Raw genomic sequence first — 23,016 nt, 5'->3', positions numbered from 1 at the left:
CCTTCAGGTTTTAGACTGACACAAGTACAAATCCTTTAGTGTGAGCATGTCACAGCAATTTGGAAATGAACAGACCCCAAGTGAACGAGCAGAGAGTACAAGACTGAATCATGAAATCATGATTTCTGCTGCTTCTGCAGGGCTTCCACTCACTGGCTTGGCTATCATGGTAAAAACCCCTCATCCAGTCAGGGCTGGCAAGGGAAGGGAAGGAAGGATGGGCAGGGGCTTTCAAGAGTCAAAGAGTGCAGACCCCTGTGGGAAATGTTCCTTCATCAGCCAGGCTCGAGCAGGCACGACTGGGTGAGCTTTCAGGACCACAGGAATTGTTTGCCCTGCCAAAGTTTTCTTCACAGTCAGCTGCAACCCACTACTGCCTGCAGTGCTCCTGTAACAGATACAGAAGTGACCCACAACTGGAAAATGCCAGATAAAAGGGGAAAAAAAAAAAAAAACAAAGGAAAAGGTTAACTCAGCAGTTTAAAACACTTTTTGGTATGTTACCTGTCTTTTTTTATTATATGCATAGAGAACCTGATCTACCACTAAAGGAACATGCAGCATGATTTGCATAAATAAGCCAAATCAGGCTCTGAACTGGAGAAACTGTTCAAGTGGATTAAACGACCTGGTTTGTGAGTGAATGATCCTCATGAACCACAATTCCCAAACACACACACACAGAGAAGTGACACAGAACAGTGGTCTTGGCAGCTCTGGCAATGGAAATGGTCTTGGATAGCATCTGCATGGTCTCCAGCAACCTCTACCCTCTGCAAGCCACCACAATCCAAAGCCTCTTTTGTTTGGTCCAGAGCGAGGAAGTGACTCTGAAGTCTCAATGCTGCCAAATCTTTCTTAGACAAGAGTGGGATGCACTGAAATCTGTAACAGGATGGGCAGGTCTAGAAGAAGCCATCACAGAACTATTAAATGCCACAGTCATTTAACTTCTAGTTAAAATTAATCCATTTAACCCATTATATCCAAACCCCCTCTGAGAAGTTTACATAGAAACCCCATAGACCATTTCTTACTCGGGGTAACTCTAGAAACAGCTTCTAATCCAGCATCTATGTGGAAAAGTCACTTCTCTTCCACTTCTGCTAGCTCTCTTCTTGTGCTAAAGGCCCAGAAAATAAAAGGCACTCCCATCCTGGGAAGTTATTTCTGAAGGCCTGCACCTGAAGCAAATTAAAAGAAATATTTCCACTGGAATTTCAAGTGTTGATTTTCAAAGTGCAGGGCTGCAGCATGGCTGTGATACAGGCACTGCATCCCTTCCCTTGGGGAAAAAAAAAAAGTGAATGGTCAAAAATGAAAAGTCAGAGCAGACTGCATCAGTGAAAGCCAATCTCTCATGAATACCACCTCAAGCAAGGCAAAAAAAGTGCCAGTAAGGGATAGAAACCCCCAAAAATGTATGGCTCACTATAATTAAGAGTTGAGAGGTGCCTGCAATGAGGCTCTCTCTGCAGGCTGAGGGTGCACCCATCTGTCTGCTGAGGGTTGTGCGTTGAGTCAGCTCCAGCTGCTGCTGATTTCGCTGTCACCTTTTAGTCACAGGTGTTGGAGTAGAAAACATCACCAAATCCAGAAACTATTCCGACTATCAAGGGCATTGGGGAGGAGAAAATGTAAATGAACAGGGCACGCTGGAGGGAGAAATAAAGCATACTAAAACCTAGGTTTAAAAAGCTCTTCCAAAAGCAGCTAGGACTAAATAAACGTTTCTGAGTGGAAAGCAAAGAACACAGAATACAGCAGACACCTAGAGAGTGATGGAGGATTTCAAGGTCTTTGCTCTACCAAGGATCTGGCAGCACCTTGATGCCAACTGTTACTTCTCACCCCATCAGTAGCTACTGATCAACAGTGGGAAAATTGACTCCTGAGTCAGTGAGATCTTCATGGGAAGGAAGGAAGGAGAGTTGGAATTTAGCTAAGGGAGATATCTGAGCAGGGTGAGCTCACATCTGTCACACACGGTGCTTTACAGTGAGGAGACTGAGGAAAAATCTCTTATTCTAGTCAAATAGTCTTTGGTGAAGCCCAACCAAGGCAAAAACACAGATGATGCCCACTGGCTGAGGAGAGTCCCCATTAAGTCACACAAACAAACTCAGCAGAACAGGTTTAGATTTATCTAAAATCTTGGAAGCCTTGAAGGAAGAACTCCACACTGAAAGTGAACAAGGAGAAAAATGGATCTGGGAAAGGGCAGCTGGGTGTGTAGGCTATGCTGTAAACCAGAGTTTAACGTTGTGGCATTGCTTGGAAGCTTCTAGGAGTTAAGCCAGGGGTGCCTGAGACATTCTGCTGCTGTAGCTCGTTTCTCTGGGATCAGCTCCAGCATAGGGAGTAAGAAGTCTGTGAATCCAGCTGCCTCATCTTGGGCCCAATCGTATTTTTCCACCAGCACTTCAAAAAGGCCCCAGGGCTTCAGTTTGGTGATGTGCTTCAGATCACCTGAAAACCCAAGACAAATGGCTTAAGTGTAAGATACAGGAACAGAGCAGCTCAGTAAAACAGCCAAACGTGACAGGGTGAGCTCAGGGACTGCTCTAAGGAGATACAAACTGCTCGAGATGCTGAAGGGAAAAGTCAATTATATTAAACCCCCTTTTCTATGTGCTTTGGAAGCCTGTTGTAGAAATGCACTTCCTCAAAGGGCTCTTTTTTCACCTCCTGCTATTTCATATCCCCTATCAGCAAATATTAACTCCATTAAATCCCCAATTATGCTGCTTGACATGACAGATAAACTGTGCACTGACTCTGGGGTACATGCAATGCCTGGAGCCTGTTTGAGAAAGCAACACACTGCTAATAAAGAAGGGCTTGTTTCTATAAACAAGAGTTATTAAACTAGGTCAAAACCTAATTTTTTTGACTCAGTGCATTTCTGGGGTACTCAGGACTTGAGGATAATGTTCTGTGCTCTGAGCAACACGGCTCATGAGGCCAGGCACTACTTAAGGTGCCTTACATTCAGCTGCAGTTTTACTGATAAAGCATTTCATAAAACAAAGGAAAGACCCAAAGATGCCATCTTTGCTGGCATCTATTTCTAACAGGCATTTCCAGCAAGACACTCCTGTGTATTTGGGCAAGGGATGAGGGGATAATGTGATATTTGCTTTGTTTCCTTTTACCTTTTTTGGTGAAAAACTCCTTGGAATATTTTCCTGCCAAAATGAGCTTGCGAGGTATTTTCCCCAGAAGTTCTATGATCAATGCAATGTGATCTGCATGTGAAAAATAAAAAAAAAACCAAAAAGACAATGAGATTCATCCACACAAAACCTCTCTATGCTAATTGGGATATAAGGATAAAGACACTACCCTTTAAAAATTACTTTGGAGATCCACCTGAAACCAGTTTACACAAGCAACAACAAAGACAAGGAGCAAGGGGAAAATAAATATGGGCAATTTGAGGTACAATCAGTTTGAGACACAATGTAGAGAATCCAGCAGCAAGAGGAATGCAAAACACCAGAGCAAGAGCATGGAGTTCATTGCAGTGTTTTACTGCAGAAGCTTGAGCACAGCTGCTGCTCATTTGGGTAAATAATCTTTTTGCAAGCAGCTTTTGCATTGCTGATTTGTAAGGCAAGGCTCACTTTGAAGAGGCAACCATTGGATTTCAAGTCCCTCTTTAAAAAGGAAAAACTGAGCCAAACAAACCTTCATCTCGTGAGTAATCTTCCCCAGAGTGAGGCTCGAACAGATAGTCCCCTGTTGCCAACTCAAAGGCCTAAACAAACAGAAATGAGCACATTAAATCACTTCAAAACACTCTAAGATGTGCTGCAGGTTGACTCTGCAAATCTCTGTGGGCCAGAAGCAAAGCAGTGGGAAAGAATAACCTGCAAAACTACAGTAAAGAGCTATAATCCTAAATATTCCATCACAGCCTGAACTGTGCAGTGACCTTGCAATGCTTCAAAACTGCATTAAAAGCATCACAGGCACACCTGGGATGAATTTTGGGTGCAGGGCCACCAGTTAACCACAAAGTTAAGGTATTTCACATGCTCAGCCTTTCCTCTTCAGAGTTTTGCAAAAATAACACCATGTCCAAACTATAGTTTCTGGGGTTGGTTATTTTGTTTTGTTTTGCTTGGGGTTTTTTGGGATTGTTCCCTCTCTCCAATTTTCCCATGTTTTTCAAACAGTTAATCTCTGAACATCTGTCTGCAGAGATGAAAACACATTTTAAATGAGAAAAACATCTGCACTCATCTCAACTCAGCACTCCTAAATTCTGTAACACATTCACCCCTCATGTGTTCACCTGTACTCAGAACTGACCTTCAGCACAACTGAACTTGTACCACCCCTGACCTTCTGTATTCTCAATTTTCTTTAAGAGCTGCTGGTGCCAAACAGTGGCATCAGGCACACTGTGCAATTCTGGCCACATGCTCTGCACAGAAAACATCACCCTTCTGCATTTTCTTTTACCTCATTCATCTAAACCCCAGCTTGTTTTCCAAGACAGCAAAAATGTCTATTTTTCCAAGCTTAAATTATAAAACCCAAGCTTTGATTTGTAGAAGAGACAGAGTGGGGACACTGAAAAGACACAAGCAGTAACTGGCTTGACTGATTTTTTCATTGTCATATTCTGCATTTGGCAGCTGTTAAAGGAACAAAGGAACAGCTTCTTCCTCATCTCAGCATTACTCAGACTAAACATCAATTCCAAACCTGCAGAGGATAATTAAAATTAGAAATGCTACTGAAAGCACTGTGAAACAGTGCTAGATGCAGCAGAAAGGCTTTTTCTTTTTCATATAAAAAGACATTGTGTTCAGAATTGCCTGGTTGTCCTGTTTTTCCAGAAAGCATGATGGCAAACTACAATCATATTTGAAATCTGCTGATGCTGGACAACAAAACCTTCAAAAGGAAAGCCACATGTGGAGAAAAAAAGATAAATTTACAAAACAACTGTGATGTGGAAACCTATTATTCAACAAGTCTGGAAGGTGGCTGAACACTCGTAAGGGATTTTGGCCAGTGGCCCAGCAGCTCAGAGGGCAGAGCAGGACTCACCATGCAGGCTGTGCTCCAGATGTCTGCAGGGGTGTTGTACCCCGACCCTATCAGCACCTCCAGCGACCTGTACTGCCTGGTCTGGATGTCCTCAGTGAAATGCTTGTGCTAAAGAGAAGAAATGTTTGATTAACAGCTCAACACTGCTTAGAAGAGGAGAATCAACAAGCTGCAAGGCTGGAGTGGATCAAAGCTCATTGCTATTACATTTCAGCTGATTTTACATCCTATTTCCTTATATTCTGTAAGTGCTGTTAAGATGCTGTACATTCCTCCTCCAAGGGGAACAGTCCAGCAATTCAGAGGAAAGCAAGCCATAAAAGCAGAATAAAGGAAGATTCTGCAGCATCTCCTACCCAGCCCTGGCAGACAGGCCATGGTGCTGCCACCTTAAAGCAGAGAAGGTGAGAAATCACCTTGCCAGGCACTGCAAGCCTGACTGCCATTCTGAGCTCAGACTCATCTCTCCCAACAGACCTGAAGTGATTTGCCGTTTTAGAAGCCAAGTAAAAAGAGATATTTCTTCTGTTTGAAATATCAAACATTTGAAAGCAGCACAGCACAACCATCAAAGAATAAAACTTGGGAGTTTTACTGTGTGAGTCTCTTTCATGTGCAATGGTCTGACAAGCTCCAGAACCAGCACATCAGAGCAATTGTTTGCAACTTTTTAGGCTCTTCTGGAGACTCAGAAACTCCTTCAGCAGTTCCACACAGCAGATTTCTATGCCCTGTGTGTGACACAGCTCACAGCCCTGTAAGCAGTAACCAAATGCCAGTGAGGCACCCAGAGCATGGCCTGAAATCTTGTGTTTGGAGGATCATTTCTTCATTTGTGTCCCTGCTTCCCTTCTTTTTTCCCTGTCATAGTTTCAAACTGTCACTGCTTTCACAGCCAGCTCTAAGGATGTGTTTTACAGATTATTTTCCATCTTGGCAAAGTGACTGAATCTGCAGCTTTAAAAAGTCCATGTGAAAAGACCAAACTTACCACCCAGCAGGCATTTCCTAGGTCAGCTATCTTCACTTTGAGCTTATCTGCATTCTTGGGCTCAAGGGGATTAAGAAGGAAATTCCCAGCAGCTGATTTTCCTAGAGGCAATGTGTACAACAGCTGATTAAAGCTCCATAGGCAGTGTCACCATCTGTCACCCAAATCCCACCAAGCTCTCCCCAGCCAGGAAGTTTTCCTGATGGATCAGAGCTGTTCCCTCCCTGATGCCTGGGTAGAAAATGAGCATCACTCTGCTCTATCAACAACATCATTAAGGCCCAACTGGTGTCATTAAGCAGAAGGATAAATGAGCATATGCAACACTGACTATTTCCCAGCACAGTCTGTCTATATTTAAAAAAATCAAAAACTTGTTGAAATAAGGGCACTGTCAGAAACAAAACAAACCTCACAACCCCCCTTAAGCCTTCCTAAATTTTTGAAGGAAGGGTCCCCAAGTTACAGCATCATTCTGACATACCCTTCACTCACTGCTGCAACACAATTACAAGAGCTAAAGGAAATACTGGGAAAATGGAGTGACACAATGGAGAACAAAAGTATTAAGTCACTAAATGGCATCCAGTTGTACCTCTGAACCAAAAATTTGGGTGAGTTTGAAGCTGTAAATTTGGGAGAGGGCTGTGAGAAGCAAAAGATGTCAGTAACCTAGCAGAGGCATTCAGCAAAGTGCAGTTCAAGTTTCAAAATCCAAATTTCTCTTGTTACTTTTCATCCATGTAACTCCCCTAGTGGTACTGTGGGCAAGAAAATGCTAGAATACTTTTTCTTAGTAAGTACAAATGGTAGTTTTACCCTCCTTCTCCAAGCAGATATTTATCACCTGGCAAGGACACAAAGATGCAAAAATGGACAGTTTTACCAATTCATATTTTTAACACATACACCCACCTGGAATGTGTTTAAATTGCTGTACACTATTTCATGCCTTATTTTCTCCTAAGCTTACAAGACACAATTTTTTCACTCCGAAGAAAATCGTATTTAAATAAAAGCATTGAAGAAATTTGGTTTCTTTCCCAACACTGTATAAGCTTTGTTTTTAAATGGGAAAACATTTACCTTTCTTGAATAACAGAGAGAGGTTACCTTTGCTCCATGTTAGGAACCAAACTGTCAGAACACACTGATCATACCTATCCTTAATTTAACAGCAAGTGACGATCTGTAAGCTTAATGAAAATCATATAAGCAGCACCTGATTCAAAGGAGGAAATGTTCCTGCACTGAAAACCAAAGGCATAGGTGTTTTTAAAAAGTAGGAATCTTTAAGCAATCAAAGTCAAAACAGGCACAGCTACAACCAGCACCTACAAACAGCAAACAATTTGGAGTATGATTGTCAGGTTAATTACTCCTGGCTGGAAAACTCTCAAATGGATGGTTCCGATCACTTCAGCCTACAAAATTCACATTTTTGTTCAAATGATGAAGTGTTGAAGTCTCCCATATCAAGGAGCCCTTTCTTACAAGGTCCCTCCTATACCTTTGTTGTCTGTGGGGCTGTTAGTCTCATTCTCATCCTCTGAAGGGATCTCTGTCCTGATGCTTTCCTGATGAAAATTGTTGATGCCCTGCTCGCTCAGTGCCTGCTCCTGGCTGGGCACGGGCTGGCACACCATGGAATCCTCTGGAGCCAAGGGCACAAACAAGTCCAACACTGCTTCCTGGGGCCCGAGCTCTGAGTCATTGTTGTGCTGGGCGTAATTGGAGCTGTGCAAGTTGTCAGGGTGCTGGGTGCCAGGGGCATTGGCAGGGGCGTTGGCAGGGGCATTGGCGTTGTGCAGGTCGTCCTCGAGGCGCACGGAGCCCTCGTTCCCAGAGTCTGTCAGCTCTGTCATGGCGATCACCCCGTTGCAGTTGATTTCTGCAGCCTCTTTTTCCACGGTGCTCTCCATGAGATTGGATCCCTCCTGTCCAAGGGTTTCTGCTGCAAGAGGGGAAGATGAGAATGTAGCAGAATATGTCTTAATAAATAGCTGGAAGGTGTTCAAGGGCAGCCTGAGAGGGAGGGAGTTCTGTAAATGGGAGTTCTGCAAATGGAATTGAACACAGCCATTCACTCAGACTGGAACAGGAGATTTCCCAGGTGAAATGACAACAGCCACCTCTGCTAAAGGTACAACACCCTCCCCACATCCATGAGACAACACTGTCCATGCCATGCTGGCAGTGCTTTAGGTGCATACCTGGCTTTTTGTTGATGCTTTCCTCTGATGGGCTGACTTTTATGAGCATTTCCACAGGAGTCTGAGCTTCCTCCTCCTCTTCAGGCTGTGTCTGCTCAGGGTTTGCTTCCTTCTCCATTTCCTCTATCTCTTGCATTCGCTTCTCCAACAACTCAGCTTGTCTTTTCTGCTTCTTTTTCAACTTCTTTTTCTTATTCTTTGACATTTTGTCAGCCTACGCAGAAGCAAGTAGAGAAATTTGACTTAACATTTTATACTTCAATAAATTTAAAATGCACCAAGGTTTAATTTATCTTAGAGCTGAGGAAACAGTCTCTGATGAAAATGCTGGAGACAGCTCCTCTCCCAGATAAAAAGCAGCTATTCTGGGTTTTGAACTACTTGTGTATAGCTCTTACCAGTGCATTTTTGCCCTGACCTGAAAAAACAACATTATTCTCCAAGTGAGGGAAATCTCAGACTCCACAGAACAGTCACTTTCCCAACAGAGCTTGAGACCACCACAAGAACTCCTTGTTCTGGTGAATGAACTAAATAAATGAACTAACACCATTTACCAGCATTGAAGCTGATGCCTATGCCAAACACAAATCACATTTTTTCCTTCTGATATGAGACTGGTCTCTCTTAATGCTGACTGGATTATGAAACAGTGCAGGAGATACTATCAGAGGATGAATACTTACAGGTGAAAGATATTACACTTACTGGTTTAGGCTGTGGTGCAGTGCTCACTGAAAGGCAAAGGAAAATCAGTAAATCAGAATGGGAAAGGAAGATCAGTAAATCAGAATGACTATACTCAAAAATTGCAACTGCATTCTGATGTTAAGGTGCATTTTTCCTATGTGATCTGATAACATTTTAATGATATCAGCAAATGTGATTTTGAAGGCTCATTTCTCTACAAAAACACAACAATAAAAAAAATGATAAAAACATCAAATGAGCAAACGCATAATTCAAGTTTCAGACAGGAGACTTGCTTGACTGATATCAAAGAGTTCCTGCCACGTAGCTTCATTTACTGCATGCATTATGCATCCTACCCAAATGAAATGCAAATCAAAGCATTACAATACCAAACTTAAGGGAGCTTCCTTAAGCTAAGATATGCTGTGATCAGTTCAGCTCAATGTTGGTGCTGTAAGATTATGACTGACAGAGCCTTCCCATACACACTGCAGTGGTTTTTGAAAAGTACACACAACTACAGATGGATATTCTGAGGAGGAGCACAAGAGAATTTGCCCTCAGACCTTTAAGGATGTTTGCAAGTCAAGGCAGCTGGTTTTGTTACAGTTTTCCAAACTGACAACAGGTAACTCATCTTGTTGAAACTCTCACCAAATGCATTTCCAGCATCATGCAATGAAAGGCAATAAACTTTTGAAGGAAATGTGAGAATTTTGCCACATTTTTACACCAGTTCCATATTGAGTGCACCAACACTGTGCTACATAAGACTGATTTACCAGTGCCAGCTTACAGAATTCACAGAATTCTCTAATAGCTGCTGTTAAAAGCAGCCTCCAGTGAGCATTTATCCTCCCTCTTGTTTTCTGACACAAACTACCTTCCCCATCATCTGAATTACAATTTATGACTAATTTCCCAATTTCCACTCAGGTTTTCAAAGGTTACTTGCATTATTGTTCTACCATACTCAGGAAGTTTTCCTTAGTGATGATTAGGGGGTACGTGGGAGAAACAGCATCAATTTTCAGGGCAAAAAAAAAGAAAATAAGAATCACCTGCAGAGCCAGATGGTGGGGGAGCCCCAGATCTCTGCCACTCTGTTGCCTCTGCAGCCAGCCTGCGGATGTACTGGTCATTCACACACAGCAGGATGTTCTCAGGCTTTATATCTGTGTGGATGATTCTACACTTGGTATGCAGGTAATCCAGACCCTGAAGAACCTGCAGGCAAGGGAGAAGGAAGTCAGCCATTAGACAATCTAATTGGGAGCAAAGTGAAAATGCAAAAGTGCCTGGGATGGCCAATGAAAGGGTTTGTGTGTTTAGAATGCTCCAGGTTAGAGCTGCTGTGATCAGTGGTTACAGCCCAGTTCCACAATAACAGATTTGCATACAGATTTTAGCTACCATTTTAAAATACTCTTATTTACCCTCATAGCTTAACTTACCACAGGTGAAAATCTAATTTTAATACTCTACAATAAAATCACACTTTCCTCCTCCCCTGCACCTCCCATGTGGAAAGGTGTTTCTCTTAGGCTACCACCCAGTAGGGAGAACCAGTTCCTCCTGCTCTTCCCATCATTAAGCACCGTGCTTACTGTCACAGCTTAAAAAAGTACTTCACTTATGAGGAATGACTGAGGTAAGAAGAGGTTAAAAGCAAAAACCATCACAGTGTAAGTGTCAGAAAACAACTACCTGCAGCAGAAGGAGCTTGCAGTAGAGAAAAGTACTAACCCAAGAATATTTTGTTGCACGAAGGAGATACCACAGATTTTTAACTTTTGTTTGCTTGGATCTGAGAAAGATCAGTGAAAGATTTTTAACTGGGTCAAGAGGAAGAGTGCAGTCAGAACTGGAACTCACCTGTTTGATGATTTTTTTGACACAAGGGAGAGGAAGACCCTGATAATTTGACTTGATGATCCACTTCAGGAGATGATGCCCTAGAACTTCAAACACCATACAGATATCTGGAACTGAATCAAGGAAAAACCTGGACATCCAGACCCAAGGAGCCCCAAATTCCCAAGACTGAGGATGAAAAGAAATCCAAACCAGTTGAGCACTTTATATTAAAGAACCCTCATCCTTCTGACACAGCCTGCCTTCCTCAACAGCATCATTCTATCCTACACAACAGTGTCATTACCTAAAATAAAATAAAATAAAATACAGAGGGATGGAGCTGCACAAAGGTGCCACTGCAGCAGTAGCCACCTCCAGCTTTGAGTGGGAGCCAGTTGCACAAATGTACATTATTATTATTTACTGTATGTTTTGGAACAGCCTACGCTTCTGCTCCAGGCAAAACTTGATGCCAGATCTCTCTGTACCAGCATTACCTGGAAAGATTATAAAATTTCCATTTCATAAGTAATCTTCAGACCAATAAAGTCACTTTCTTTGCCCTCCTTTGCCTCTTTATCAGCAAAACAAACTTTTGACAAGCTTGGATTTCAACTAGATTTATATGATTTCCTTCTGAGCTTTAAGATCTCAACAGCTACAGTCACCCCAGTGACATATTCAGTGCAATGAAGCCAAACTTCTATGAGTTTGTTAGGCTCCTTTTCATCTACACTGGCAGAAAGCAGACATTTCACAAGAGTGGAAGAAATATAAGCTCAATTCAACATTTACTCAGAAAAAAAAATTAGAGAAAATGCATTATGGGTCTACATTTTATAATCTGCAGCTCAATTCTCTCAAGCAGCCCAGCAATTCTTACTGAAATAAAAAGTAACTTATCTGAAAGTGAAAACAATGCATAAAAGCCCAGCTTTCAAACTTTGAGGATCCATTATTAGCACTTGTTACAAATCACTGCCTGTGAGAAGGCTTTTCCCACTGTCAGAGCAATTCACTGCAAACATCCTAACAATGCTGATAAATTACAAAGTAAGATGTTTCCATAACCTGATAACCAAGCTTATTTTCAAGTTATAGATGGCTCATGTGCTATTTTCAGCTCCTGATTTTAACATGCTGTACTGAAACAACAGGTTCTTAACAGGCTGCTTGCAAAAGTGAGGGGTTGAGGAAGATGGGCTCTCCTGCCCCAGAGGAACCTCTGACACAGCCACTCAGTCCTGATTCACAAATTGGTGGCAGAACATGAAAAGCACAAGCAGGCAGTGCTGACACAAACGACACCAGACTGAATCATCACCCTGGATGTGAGCTCAGCAGGCAGTTTGGAGATCCTCCTACAGCTTTCCTTGGGCAGGAAAAGGGATGCCTGGGCATTGCCTGCCAAAGCAGGGCAGCTGCCCAAGAAACTCCCATCTTTTCAGTTCTTGGCTTTTATTCCACAAAAGGATACGGGAACCATTCACTCCTGAAATCTTGAAGTCATCTAATAACTGAACAACTCTCTCCTTGCTTGGATCATTTGGGTCACTGCTGCGGACCTGCAGAGAAAGAGGTTATTGTGATGTCAGATCCACTGCACTCCTTGGCTCCTACACAAATTCCTGATCATCTGGAAATATCAAGCATGTGACAAATGAAAACTCCCCAAAATGGAAAAAAAGAGTAAAATAAAATTGAGCCCAACTGGGGCACTCACCGATTTCAGCAATTTGATTTCATCCAGTGCTGTTTCTGTGTAGTGCTCTGCACTCTTCACCACCTTCATTGCCACAAATCTCCTCCCTCTGTGCACACATGGCAAGTAAATTGGGAACTGTTAATGCTCATACAAAGAACTTATTCTCCAGGATTATCCCAATTCTTTTGCATGCAAGAGAGTTTATTTCATGCATCATGGAAAAATAAGGTTTAAACACTCAAAAGACTGCCTTTGAGTCTTTTTTTAACAAAAGATTCGTGTTAGTCATTTCTCAAAATATGGAAAAATAGGTCAGAGACTGAACACAACTCTTCCCACAGATAAGGTTTGTCCTGTTAAGTCCCTCCCACACACTTGCATGCACAATATCAGATGAAACTCCTGTTCTGGGATGTGGACAGCTAATGCTTTGTGGTTTTATCTAAAAATAAAAGGATGTTTTCTGCTCAGGTTTGTGCATGCCTGGCAGGAACAGCAGCTGCAACAGGAGCACTCACTGGATGTCCCAGGCCAGCCACACGGTGGAGAAGTGACCCCATCCAAGCTTCCGAATCACGTGGTAGCGTCCATTGAAGAGATCTCCTATTTTCACAAGGTGGTAACCCCCTGGAGAAACACAGCAACCAGAGCATCACAATCATCCCAAGCATCACAACCACTGCAGCACCACTAAACAGCTCCCCAGTGAAAACACCTGCTTTGCAAAACAGGCTGTGATGGTAACAGAATCTTCCAGCTAAATATCAGCATTGCTTTTGTGTGCTCTGAGCCTGGAATGTGAAAGAGGTAACCAAGATCCAAACAGCAATTTTCCTGACTGGAAATATCACTCTGCCACTGAAAACAGCAAAGTCTCCTCTGCACCCTTCATATCTCTCAAGCTACTGACTATACAGGGGAAATCCATCACAGAAGCAAAAACATGAAAAGCCAAAGATGGAACTGGCAGAAAACAGAACAAAGAGAAGAAATTGTGATTTGGTGTTTTCATTTGCTCTGTATTTCATTTCTGGTCAGAGAAACAGGGGAAGGCTATTTGCAGAAACAAATTCTTCTGAAGAATGGATATCAAGATAATGATCTGATCTTCAAAAGAAAACCCAAAGAATACGAAAAGGATTTTTGTCCCTTTTACATTGAAATAAAAAAAAGAATTAAATGCCTACTAGCTTTTATCAATATTGAAAGCCTTCTGGCACAGAGGAAAAGATAACAGCTTTAAACTTATGCATTAAAAACAGTTCTGTAACTCAAATCCTGACTGCTAACAGAGGGAAACTTGGAGACCACCTTCTCCATTTCATGTTGGCTTGAAAAATGTTATTTTCATATGCAGTTTCAAAGTACTCTTAATGTAAGAGGGAGTCTATTTTCATTCTCTATGGCAAATGGAGGGGATTCCTTGATTGCACTGAAAATCACACATCTTAAACAGGCAAATGCTCACCTTTACAGTAATCATTTGGATCCTCTTGCTCATCATCATCTGATCCCAGGATTTCCTCCTCTTGCTCTGGAAGATCACTCTCGGACTGAGCAGCGAGGCTGCGGTGCTGGGTGTCGGGTCTGAAAGAGATCACACTGCATTTCTGACACAGATAAAACAGATTTAAAAGTATAGTGATCCCACCAAAATATTAGCCTCTGAACCCCTTCTCTGCCTTTCTCTAAAGCAGATTTATATTCTGTTATCCTAAGTAAAACTTGAAAATTTAAATATTGATTGATTTTATTTTAAATATGAATATCAATTAGTCTTTACTTTCTTTTGGAAAAGAAAAAGTTAACCAGTGTTTTAGAACTTGTGGGCCTTTGTTCCTTTGATATTCAAGGTCAAATGAATATTTAACAGTCCTTCTGCTTCTAACACTTTAGAACCCTAGAGCCCCTAATCCTGACATTTATTTCTCCTGTTCTCAAGGGGCAGGCTGTATTTTCAGCTCATTTCTTCACTTGAGATCCAAAGTTTATTACAGTTGTCTGAACTAGGGAGAGTGGGAGGACACAGAGCAGATGTTCAGTAAACCCTCCCGAGAGCTTGTGATTGCAGAGGGATTGGATCAGGCACTAAGGTGGTGGAGGTTTTTCACTCCCACAATCATAAATAAAAGTGTTCATTTTATGTGTTTATTTTTCCATCAAATGTGCAACTCTGAGTTCTTGCTCGTGAAGGCCACATCAGCAAAGGCCACCTCCATGCCCTCACACACAGCCTGTGCCCCCCAAATAAAACATCTCCCACACCTCAGCTCTGGCATGGCATCACACTGATCACAGCCAAACAGCTCATGAAAGGCTAATACCAAAATCAGGTAATTTATTTACTTTACAAAGCATTACAGGCAACAATGAAATGCCCACAAAGAGTCAAGATACCCCTGTACAAAGCAAACATTTGTAATGAAAACAATGCCTACAGACCCCTTGCTTTGGCAGGATTTAAGGGCAAAGTACTGCAAGATATCAACATTAAGTTTCCTTCCCTCAGAAGATATTAAAAAAAGCTGGAGTTGCCCAAAGAAGTGGGCAGCAAACTTCATTAGAGCAGTGACACAAGCTCAGATAACATTCCTCACAGAGAGTTCCCAGCAGTGAATTCACGGAAGTTTCTTCTATTGAAACTATTGTTGCAGGGAAGCAGCAGATAACACCGGTGCCTTCAGCACCCTCCTTCAAATTCAGCTCATTTTGCTGCAAGAAGGAAGAACTGCCCACCCAGGGGCTATGCCAGCAACACAGGCAGGCCCTCAGATGCAATTTTCACAACTTAGTCCTGAGCTGGACTCCTGCACATCACATCAGGGCTGTACTAACTCCTCTTAATCCATAGGAAAAATGTAATATTTTCATTTGGAACAGTTATACAGCAGAATGAATGTTCAGCACTGACCTACTACACATGCACTGTGCTGAGACTTCACACATTAAACACACTGCTAACACACTCAAACTACAGCCACCTTAAACATCAGAAAAAGGGAGAAATCTTGTGTTCCAACCCGATGATAACTACATTTGCAGTCACTTAAAATCCACAACTCAAGTTCATTTAAACAAGGAAGAGCTACAAAGGTCATTGCCAGGCACAACCCACCACCAGACATTTCTCTTCAGTCTGCTGTCAGTGAGTCCTGCTGGCTTTTTTAAATTCAGGAACAGCTTAGTGGTCTCAAACCATAAACTGCCAAGCTAATGAGACTTCTATTAAGAAACTGCAGCTTGATCCAGCCCTGACATATTAAGTATTCAGACTTTTTAGTCACTGAATTATAAGTCAGGGGTAGGAAGAAGGAAACCTGCAGTAGGGGGTGCAGAAAGTCTTAGAGGTCAAAAAGCTTCTTTAAAATTGCTGCATTTTTTGGGACAATTGAAATACAAATAAAGTCACACATTATCCCCAAATTAAAAGCAGGCAGCAAAGGCAAGAAATGAGCACAGACAGAATGGCTGAAGGGGAGATTAGATGCTCACAGACAACAAATCCTATAGACAGGGTAAAGAGAACAGGAGCTGGACAGAGATTTTAAGCCAGGAACCTCACATACAGCCTGAGTAGTACAGAGTAATTCTCCCCAGTGCTGTTTGGGGATTTTCACTGCTTTAACTGCACAGGATGTAAGGGATTAAAGAGGACTCTAAAGAAAATTGCCCTGAAGTGGCAGTGCTGCAGACACACACATCACACCACTCTGCAGTCTCAGTAACAGCAATCCCATGCACGGAGGAAGAAGTTACTGGAAGCACTAAAGCCCATTCTCCTGGAAGCTTTCTGTGCCCCTCCTAAGGGGCTGACTAATCCTGCTGCTGGCAGCCTCACACACGACACACCCTGGAGTCTGCAGCTCAGTCTTTCATGGGGATCCAAAAGCATTTCACTTCTACACTGGAGTCTATGATACCAGCTAATGTAAAAAAGCTCAATTCAGGTCACACACATCTCTACAGTGCTGTTTCCTTTATGAAATCACCTCCAAAATACACCTCATTCTTTTGCCTTCCTGTGAAAATTTGTTTGATGTTGTTACACACCACCCTGCTCTTCCCCTGAAATGACCACGTCAGCCCAAGATAGGGATTAGGAGAGAATCAATCAGCGCAGAACATGTATTAATACCCAAGAAAAAATTAGATACAAAAGCACAAGCCTCATCTGCCTGCTTTGCTCACAAAGACAGTACTCTAAAAGGCACAAAAGGCTGTTAAAGACAGCAGAAAAATCCATGCCCAGTATTTAGATAACAGCTGAAACAGCTGTTGTCAAAATTGCAAAATGCAGATAAAGTATATAAAAATTTTATACTAAATTATTGTTTACACATTAAAACCCAGGTGTTCTAGGGTAGTTTTTTCTTTTCTAGCCACCTCTGATCTACAGAAGAACACCATGATCACCTTCTCCTTTTGCTCTCTCATTGTGCTAATTATTCATCAGAATGAACAGGATCTGCAGGGTCTCTCTACAACTACACAGCAACATTTTACTTAAGAAAAACAAAGTGGAACAGAAAAGCTAAGGCAAAATGCTAAGTCTTCTATGGAATTCATGTGAATTCACATCTAGAGAGACCCTCCCAAAGGTCCTTATTCCCTGAAGAGCTGCAAATTCTCCAGACAAAATCAGAGAGGGGAACCTACCTGCAAGAAGCACGGCCTCCCATGGATAAAGATATTCCTGAAGACAGCCCAATAGTTTTCGAAAAAGCCATCAAAAGTCAGGCACCACAGTGCTGGGGAAGGAGGGGGACATCAGCAGCAGGCACGGGGGCTGGCTCTCCTCAAATGCAGCAAAGCTTTGTGCAAGAGTGAAGGAGCAGAGGGATTTGCCTCCAGCACCCAGCTGCAGCTGCCCAGCACTGCATTGCAGGTGAAGGACCGTGCAGCGAGGCTGGGGCTCGCTCTCAGCTGATCCTCCTGCAAATTCACTCATGGCAGGGGGGTGAGCATAAACATTCATCCCCTCCTCTTGATGTCTACGTGTCTCTTCTCTTCCCTCTAATGAAATTAGAAATTCAGGCAGATACTTTGTTTCATCTTCCTCAACCAGCCGGTTTTATTTGCCTATTCAATAGCCCGGTGGATTCAAAGCTGGGATGAAGACAGGGATCATGGTAATTGTCGACAGAGAAACCCTTTTGATAGAGGAATTCCAGCACAATCACTCAGCAGGCAAAGAGTGTTCAAAGGAAAAATAAATTTTCTGATGTAATTCCACACCTCTCCTTCCAGAGTTACAAGAAAAACTTATCCTTTATGCTTAAAATGACAAAACAAGCAGAAGGAGTCAAATCTTCTTGAAAAAGTTGGACTGAGTATTTTTCGCAGCAGCGGGTCTTAACATCATCTTCCAACAATGCACAATTCCCAGTCATTTCCTGTGCCTGTTTATCCTGCTGGTTTATGTAAGTGATAGGGGAAACAAGTCACCAACAATGTGACAGAGCAAGTAACAATTTGGAGATTTCTCTCCTAGGGAGGAATTTATTAGTGAAAGACACAATGATGCTGCCCCTGCACTCTTAAAGCAAGAGGTTTTAAAAATTGTCTTTATCCACTTGTATGTCTAAAATACTTTCCTCTTAAAACCTCACAAAAGTTTGAGTGCTTTTAATAGTTTAGCATTGCCAAACCTGTGCATATTAGAAAAGGAACTAAAAACATTCAAAATTTTCCACTGTAGACAAGACTTTGCTCCATGTTCACTGAAGATATCACCCAACCCCTGCAATGCACAGCAGGGATGGTGAAGAGTTATTTGCAGGAGCTAAGATTTGAGTCACTCACTTGCTCCTTACAGAAGGTGTTAAAGCAATTTGGAAAAACACTGTGGAATTCTCTTGCCAGTTTTTCAGTGGAATCACTTATCTGGTCCACACACAAAAAGGAAGGCAAAAAATGATTAAGAAATCTCAGCCACACAATGTGGGTTCTTACAGACTTGCAGAGAAGGAAGAGTATCCTCTATAAATTACCAGACACACACAGAGCCAAGTCTCCACACTCAAGCTCACCATCAAACTCTGAATGTGTTCTCTCTACTCCAACAACTTACATTAAAAAAAAAAATTCGAAAGGAGGTGTTTGGTTTTCCTATTCAAGAGTGACTTCAAAACTCGGTTTTGGACAGAAAAGATTCTTCCTTGTCCCTAAAACAGCAGAAATACTGTCTACGCTACCTCATGCTTGCCTTGAATAGATGCAAAAGCAGACTCCTTCCACCCTCAAGCAAGGAAGTCAAGGTACATTTAGGCCGAATCACTTCTGTCACACCCATCATCCTTAAATACACACTAACAAAAAAAGATACTCTCCTTACTCCTCTCCCTTGAAATTTGCAAAGATGACGCCCATCTGCAGGAAACTGAAGGGAAATGTTTCCTAATTTTAAGTAGCCTACAACTCAGTCTCTATAAGCAGTGTCACCCCTTATTGCTGAGCTCAAACTGCACCCATGAAACGCCCCCGAGCAAAACTCAGTTCAGTGAAGGCAGGAGGAGTGACAAACGCACTGCAGGCCCCAGATAAAGGCACTGCAAACACCCCAGGACTCCTCTTTCCACCTCAACCACGCACCCAGAGGTTTGCTGGGCTCCACACCCAACCCAGCAGGATCTCACTGAGGGATTCCGTGTTCTCATTTGAGAAGCAGCTCCATGTGGCATGGTGAAAAGCCAGCATTTCAAACCCCTCTCCCATTCCCACACCTGTGCACGTTGACAATGTCTCTTTAAGGAAGAATGCTTGCAGGCTGCACTCATTACTATTGCTTAGTGTGCCTGTAACTTCATGTTAAGGCACATCTAGAGGGAGAATGAGAGCTCACACGCAGATCTGCTGGCAAACCTCGTGCTCAATGAATATGGAAACTTCACACAACTTCCAGCATGATTCAGGTATGAAATGATCAAAGTGTTTTGCAGCCTTTCTGCTCCAGAAATTCCAACTGAATTATAAATCATTGATGGTAGGGGACTTATGACTGCACAATGTTATTTTGTGATTATTGCAACTCATTAACAGTTGCATCCCTATTTTTCTGAGTAAATAACTGGTATTTTCTGCCAGTAGGGCAGATCCACAATACTTGCTGCTATCCCAGAGCTACAGGAACACCACTGTCAAGAACTCAGAAAATTGGAGATGGTCAAACATTTAACTTTTAAACACCAGTACTCAGAGGCACCAAGACAAACTTTTGATTAGCAGATCTGTGGGAGCTCAGTTTGAAGATAAGTACTGGCTTTCACATTAGAAAGGTATTAAAACACAAATAACAGGCGATCAAACTTCTTCCTTCCCATCCCCACTCCCCCACACAAGCACTTTACAAGCTGTTTGTAGAGCTGTCTGCTAGCCCAGCTATCACAAACCAAGGGATTTCTATGGAAACCAGCAAATTTCAGTTGTGTCCTGTCATGGTTTGATAATCCCTTCTGTCTTTGAATGAACAAATACGAGGGCAATGGAAATTACAGGTTCTCACCTTCAGAGTTCCAAGAAACTCTGCCTGCTCTCTTTCTAAAGGAGTGTTAGGATAAATGCATGCTCTGCTTCACTGACAGAAAATGAAACTTTTGAGACAGGAAGGAGTAAAAGAAATAGGATCATCCTGAACTTGCAGAAGATTAAGAAAATGGTTGAGGTTCCTATAAAAATATATATTCATTTCAAAAATATATATTCATTTCCTATAAAAAAGCTTATACACAGAATCATAATTAGTATTTACAAGGTGTTTCTGTAAATCATCAGTTTAGACTGGTCTCATCTAAACCAGCAAACAGCAATATTAACTACTGGATGATGAAAAAATAAATAACTTTCCAGTTTCTTTTAACCTTTCCAAAAGGTTTTTGGTTCTGTTTTTAATGATATTAGGTTTGTAGGTAAACTTAAAGCAGCTGTAATTAATTTTTAAAATGAAAGATATTTTGAATTGTTTTTACTCCCTTCAGAACATTCTCTGCAATTTTATATAATAATTCAAAATACTAAACTCAACCTTTCAAAATCATTGTTTCATGCTATTTACTGCAAATGTAAAGAAAAAATGTATTACAGAAAAAAAGGAATGTGTGATCTAAACTATCATGGAACATTAGATATTAAAAGCACATTGCATGTGGTTTCAAGTATAGATTTTATAGAAAGTCATGAAACAACCCAGTTAAGCCTATTTTAGAAGATTTAACTAGAGCAGCTTTGTGTTTAAATAGAATAAATGTTGTGGAACTGTACCTAGAGGCTGACACTGAGTTCATTTAATTGCACAGCATAAAGCACATGCAAGTTTCTTTAATTTCTGAGATACAATCTAATAAACTTATGGTAGCAGAGAAAAGGGTTGAAGCATAAAGTGTAAGAATATAAACACAGCATTTGGCAAATAACATGGCTCTGCACTCAAATCAAGGTTAGTGGCAAAATCAAGAGCTAACCAGCAGTGCATTTAACCTGTCCTGAATATGTGGTTAAAAAAAGATTCATTAAAAACCCCTAACGTGCCAGCTCTGAAAGTTATCATTCAGCAGCCTCAAAATCTACACAGAAATTAACCTTCCCAGCTGCACTGTGAACTCTGCTGGCAGATTCAGTACTGCTGGTCTGCAGCTAAAGAAAGAAAAAAGTTACATGTATAGAATGAGACAATGGATTATTCATACAGAAACTAGAGAAGGAGGAGAGCATTTCAAAAACTGTCCTAATGCTACCTTCAAGAATACCAGGAACACGTATGGAAGAGCATGGAACCATAATGCATGGCTCCCAAATACTTTGGTTAAAGCTCCTCAGGCTTCAAAAGCCCCATCTCAAAACCACTGACTCTTGGCTGAAGGCAACAAGAAAAAAATATTTAAAATCCCTGTGATGTGTCTGAGAAAGCATTACTCTAGGCCTAAAGAAAAAACCCTCCAACTGCCATCCCCAAAGCCTTAGCCTTACTATCTTTGGTCCTAGGCACCTTCAAGTAAAATCATCCTGAGCCACCAGAGATTTTACAGAATAAGCAGCATTTTATGGAGTATACAGAACCAGCTCTAGGACTGACATCACCTTTCAGCAGAAAGGAACCCATGAGCAGCACTGAACACAGAACTTAGTGCAGCCTGCTGAAAGCCATTGTTTAGTATTTACTCGAGTTCTTCTAATTTCTACATCTGCCTCCAAAAGTTCCCCACACATAAAGACTCGTGACATTCCTGCGGTGAGAAAGAAGCCACACGAGAGCATCAAAGTTAGAGAACCAAGTAAACAGCACACTACGGCATTCTTTCGGCAAGAAAAAAAAAGGAATCTCAGGGGGAAAGCGAGTCAAGAGAGGAGAGAGTGGAGAGAAGCCGGTTCCTAAAGGCAGCAGTTGCTGAATGCCCTGGGGACTTAGAGAGGGGACGGCGACAACTCCGTGCCAAGGGGAGCCGGCAAGGGCAGCCCATCATCACCCCTGAGCACCAGGGCAGCTCCCCGGCCGGCTGTAGGGGAGAAGCGGGGCAGGCAGAGCCTGCCGTTCCCCGGGCAGCCCAAGGAGCGGAGCCGGCCAGAGCCGGGCGGCAAAACGGCCGCCCCGGGCCACGCGCTGCGCCGGCTCCGCTCCCGAAACGTGCGCTCGGTTAACTCCGGTTACAAACCCGCCCGGCCCCGGGGGCCCGCACGTTCCTCTGCCCCCAGCGCCCTCCGGGCCCGGCGGTCCCTGCCCCGCGGGGAGGGCCGGGGGAACAAAGAGGCGGCGGTGCCGGCGGGAGATGCCGCCCGAAGGGAGCCGCGGCCGCACTCACTTCCTCTGGGCCTTGTCCTTCTTGGCTTTGGTCCGCTTCTTCCGGGCCTGCAGCGCCAGCACTGAGGGAGAGAAGGAGAGAGAGGCGTGAAGGGCGGCGGGCCCTGCGGGGGCCCCGCGGGGCGATGGAGGCCGCGCCGCGCTCACCTTTCCGCTCCATGGCCGCCACCGCCGGCGGCCCCGGGCGCCTGCGCCGCGCCCGCCGGGCTGGGCACGCGCGGCTCGGCCGCCTCAGCCGCGCGGAGCCACCGCCTCCCGGCCCGGAGCCGCCCCGGCCCGGCCCAGCCCTGCCCTGCCCTGCCCCGCCCGCCCTGCGCGGCTCCGGCTCCGGCTGCGGCGGCGGCTCCGGCTCCGGCTCCGGCAGCGGCGCGGGCGGGGCGCAGGCGCGGGGCCGTGCGGGAGCCGCCCCGAGCCGAACGGCGGCGGGTGGCGGTGCCGGTAGTGCGCGGGACGCGCTGCGGGCTCCGTTTGGCCGCTCGGGGCGCGCACCGGACCCCGCGCCCGCTGAGCTCCCGCACCTGTACCCGCCCCGCCGGCCTCGCTCAGCCCGCTGAGCCTTCCGCTGAATCCGTGTGTGAGATCAGGAGCCCCGAGCAGGGTGCAACGCCCATCAGACTCGGAGATTCTTAATATTAAATCATTTATTTAATAACGATCACAGAAAAAAAAAAAACCTTTGCAGTTACTGGGGCGTTCAGGCATT

The 23,016-nt window shown here is 43.4% G+C and overlaps 1 protein-coding gene across 3 annotated transcripts; it reads right to left on the bottom strand.

The window, feature by feature from the left end:
• Window positions 1-2,122: 2,122 nt before the first annotated feature.
• Window positions 2,123-22,555, bottom strand: SRPK1 (SRSF protein kinase 1). Of its 3 annotated transcripts, none has more exons than XM_064733233.1 (16): window positions 22,461-22,555; window positions 22,315-22,375; window positions 13,992-14,110; window positions 13,042-13,150; window positions 12,542-12,629; window positions 12,296-12,383; window positions 10,837-10,943; window positions 10,023-10,188; window positions 8,977-9,002; window positions 8,269-8,482; window positions 7,566-8,009; window positions 6,056-6,156; window positions 5,065-5,172; window positions 3,691-3,760; window positions 3,156-3,248; window positions 2,123-2,469 (listed from the first exon to the last, which is right to left on the bottom strand). In XM_064733233.1, the coding sequence occupies exons 1-16, from the start codon at window positions 22,471-22,473 to the stop codon at window positions 2,285-2,287; spliced, it is 1,992 nt and encodes a 663-aa protein (XP_064589303.1). In that variant the 5' UTR covers window positions 22,474-22,555; the 3' UTR covers window positions 2,123-2,284. The 3 variants fall into 3 exon arrangements, with proteins under 3 accessions (XP_064589303.1, XP_064589304.1, XP_064589305.1); XM_064733234.1 differs by having other exon boundaries at window positions 7,566-8,006; XM_064733235.1 differs by lacking the exons at window positions 22,315-22,375; window positions 22,461-22,555 and adding an exon at window positions 17,180-17,673.
• Between the last annotated feature and the right edge of the window lie 461 nt (window positions 22,556-23,016).

The sequence above is a fragment of the Zonotrichia leucophrys genome, chromosome 26 (assembly GCF_028769735.1).
Source record: "Zonotrichia leucophrys gambelii isolate GWCS_2022_RI chromosome 26, RI_Zleu_2.0, whole genome shotgun sequence".
Classification (NCBI taxonomy): domain Eukaryota; kingdom Metazoa; phylum Chordata; class Aves; order Passeriformes; family Passerellidae; genus Zonotrichia; species Zonotrichia leucophrys.
The sequence above is the reverse complement of the archived record's forward strand: the minus strand, read 5'-3'. Positions and strand labels throughout refer to the sequence as shown.

Bases quoted from the DNA above. Each gene is read 5' to 3' on its own strand.
- SRPK1 (XM_064733233.1), bottom strand. The intron at 13,151-13,991 runs GTGAGCATTTGC...GTGTTTCTCCAG, and splicing joins TCCAAATGATTACTGTAAAG to GGGGTTACCACCTTGTGAAA. The intron at 12,630-13,041 runs GTGAGTGCTCCT...ATGTGTGCACAG, and splicing joins TGGCTGGCCTGGGACATCCA to AGGGAGGAGATTTGTGGCAA.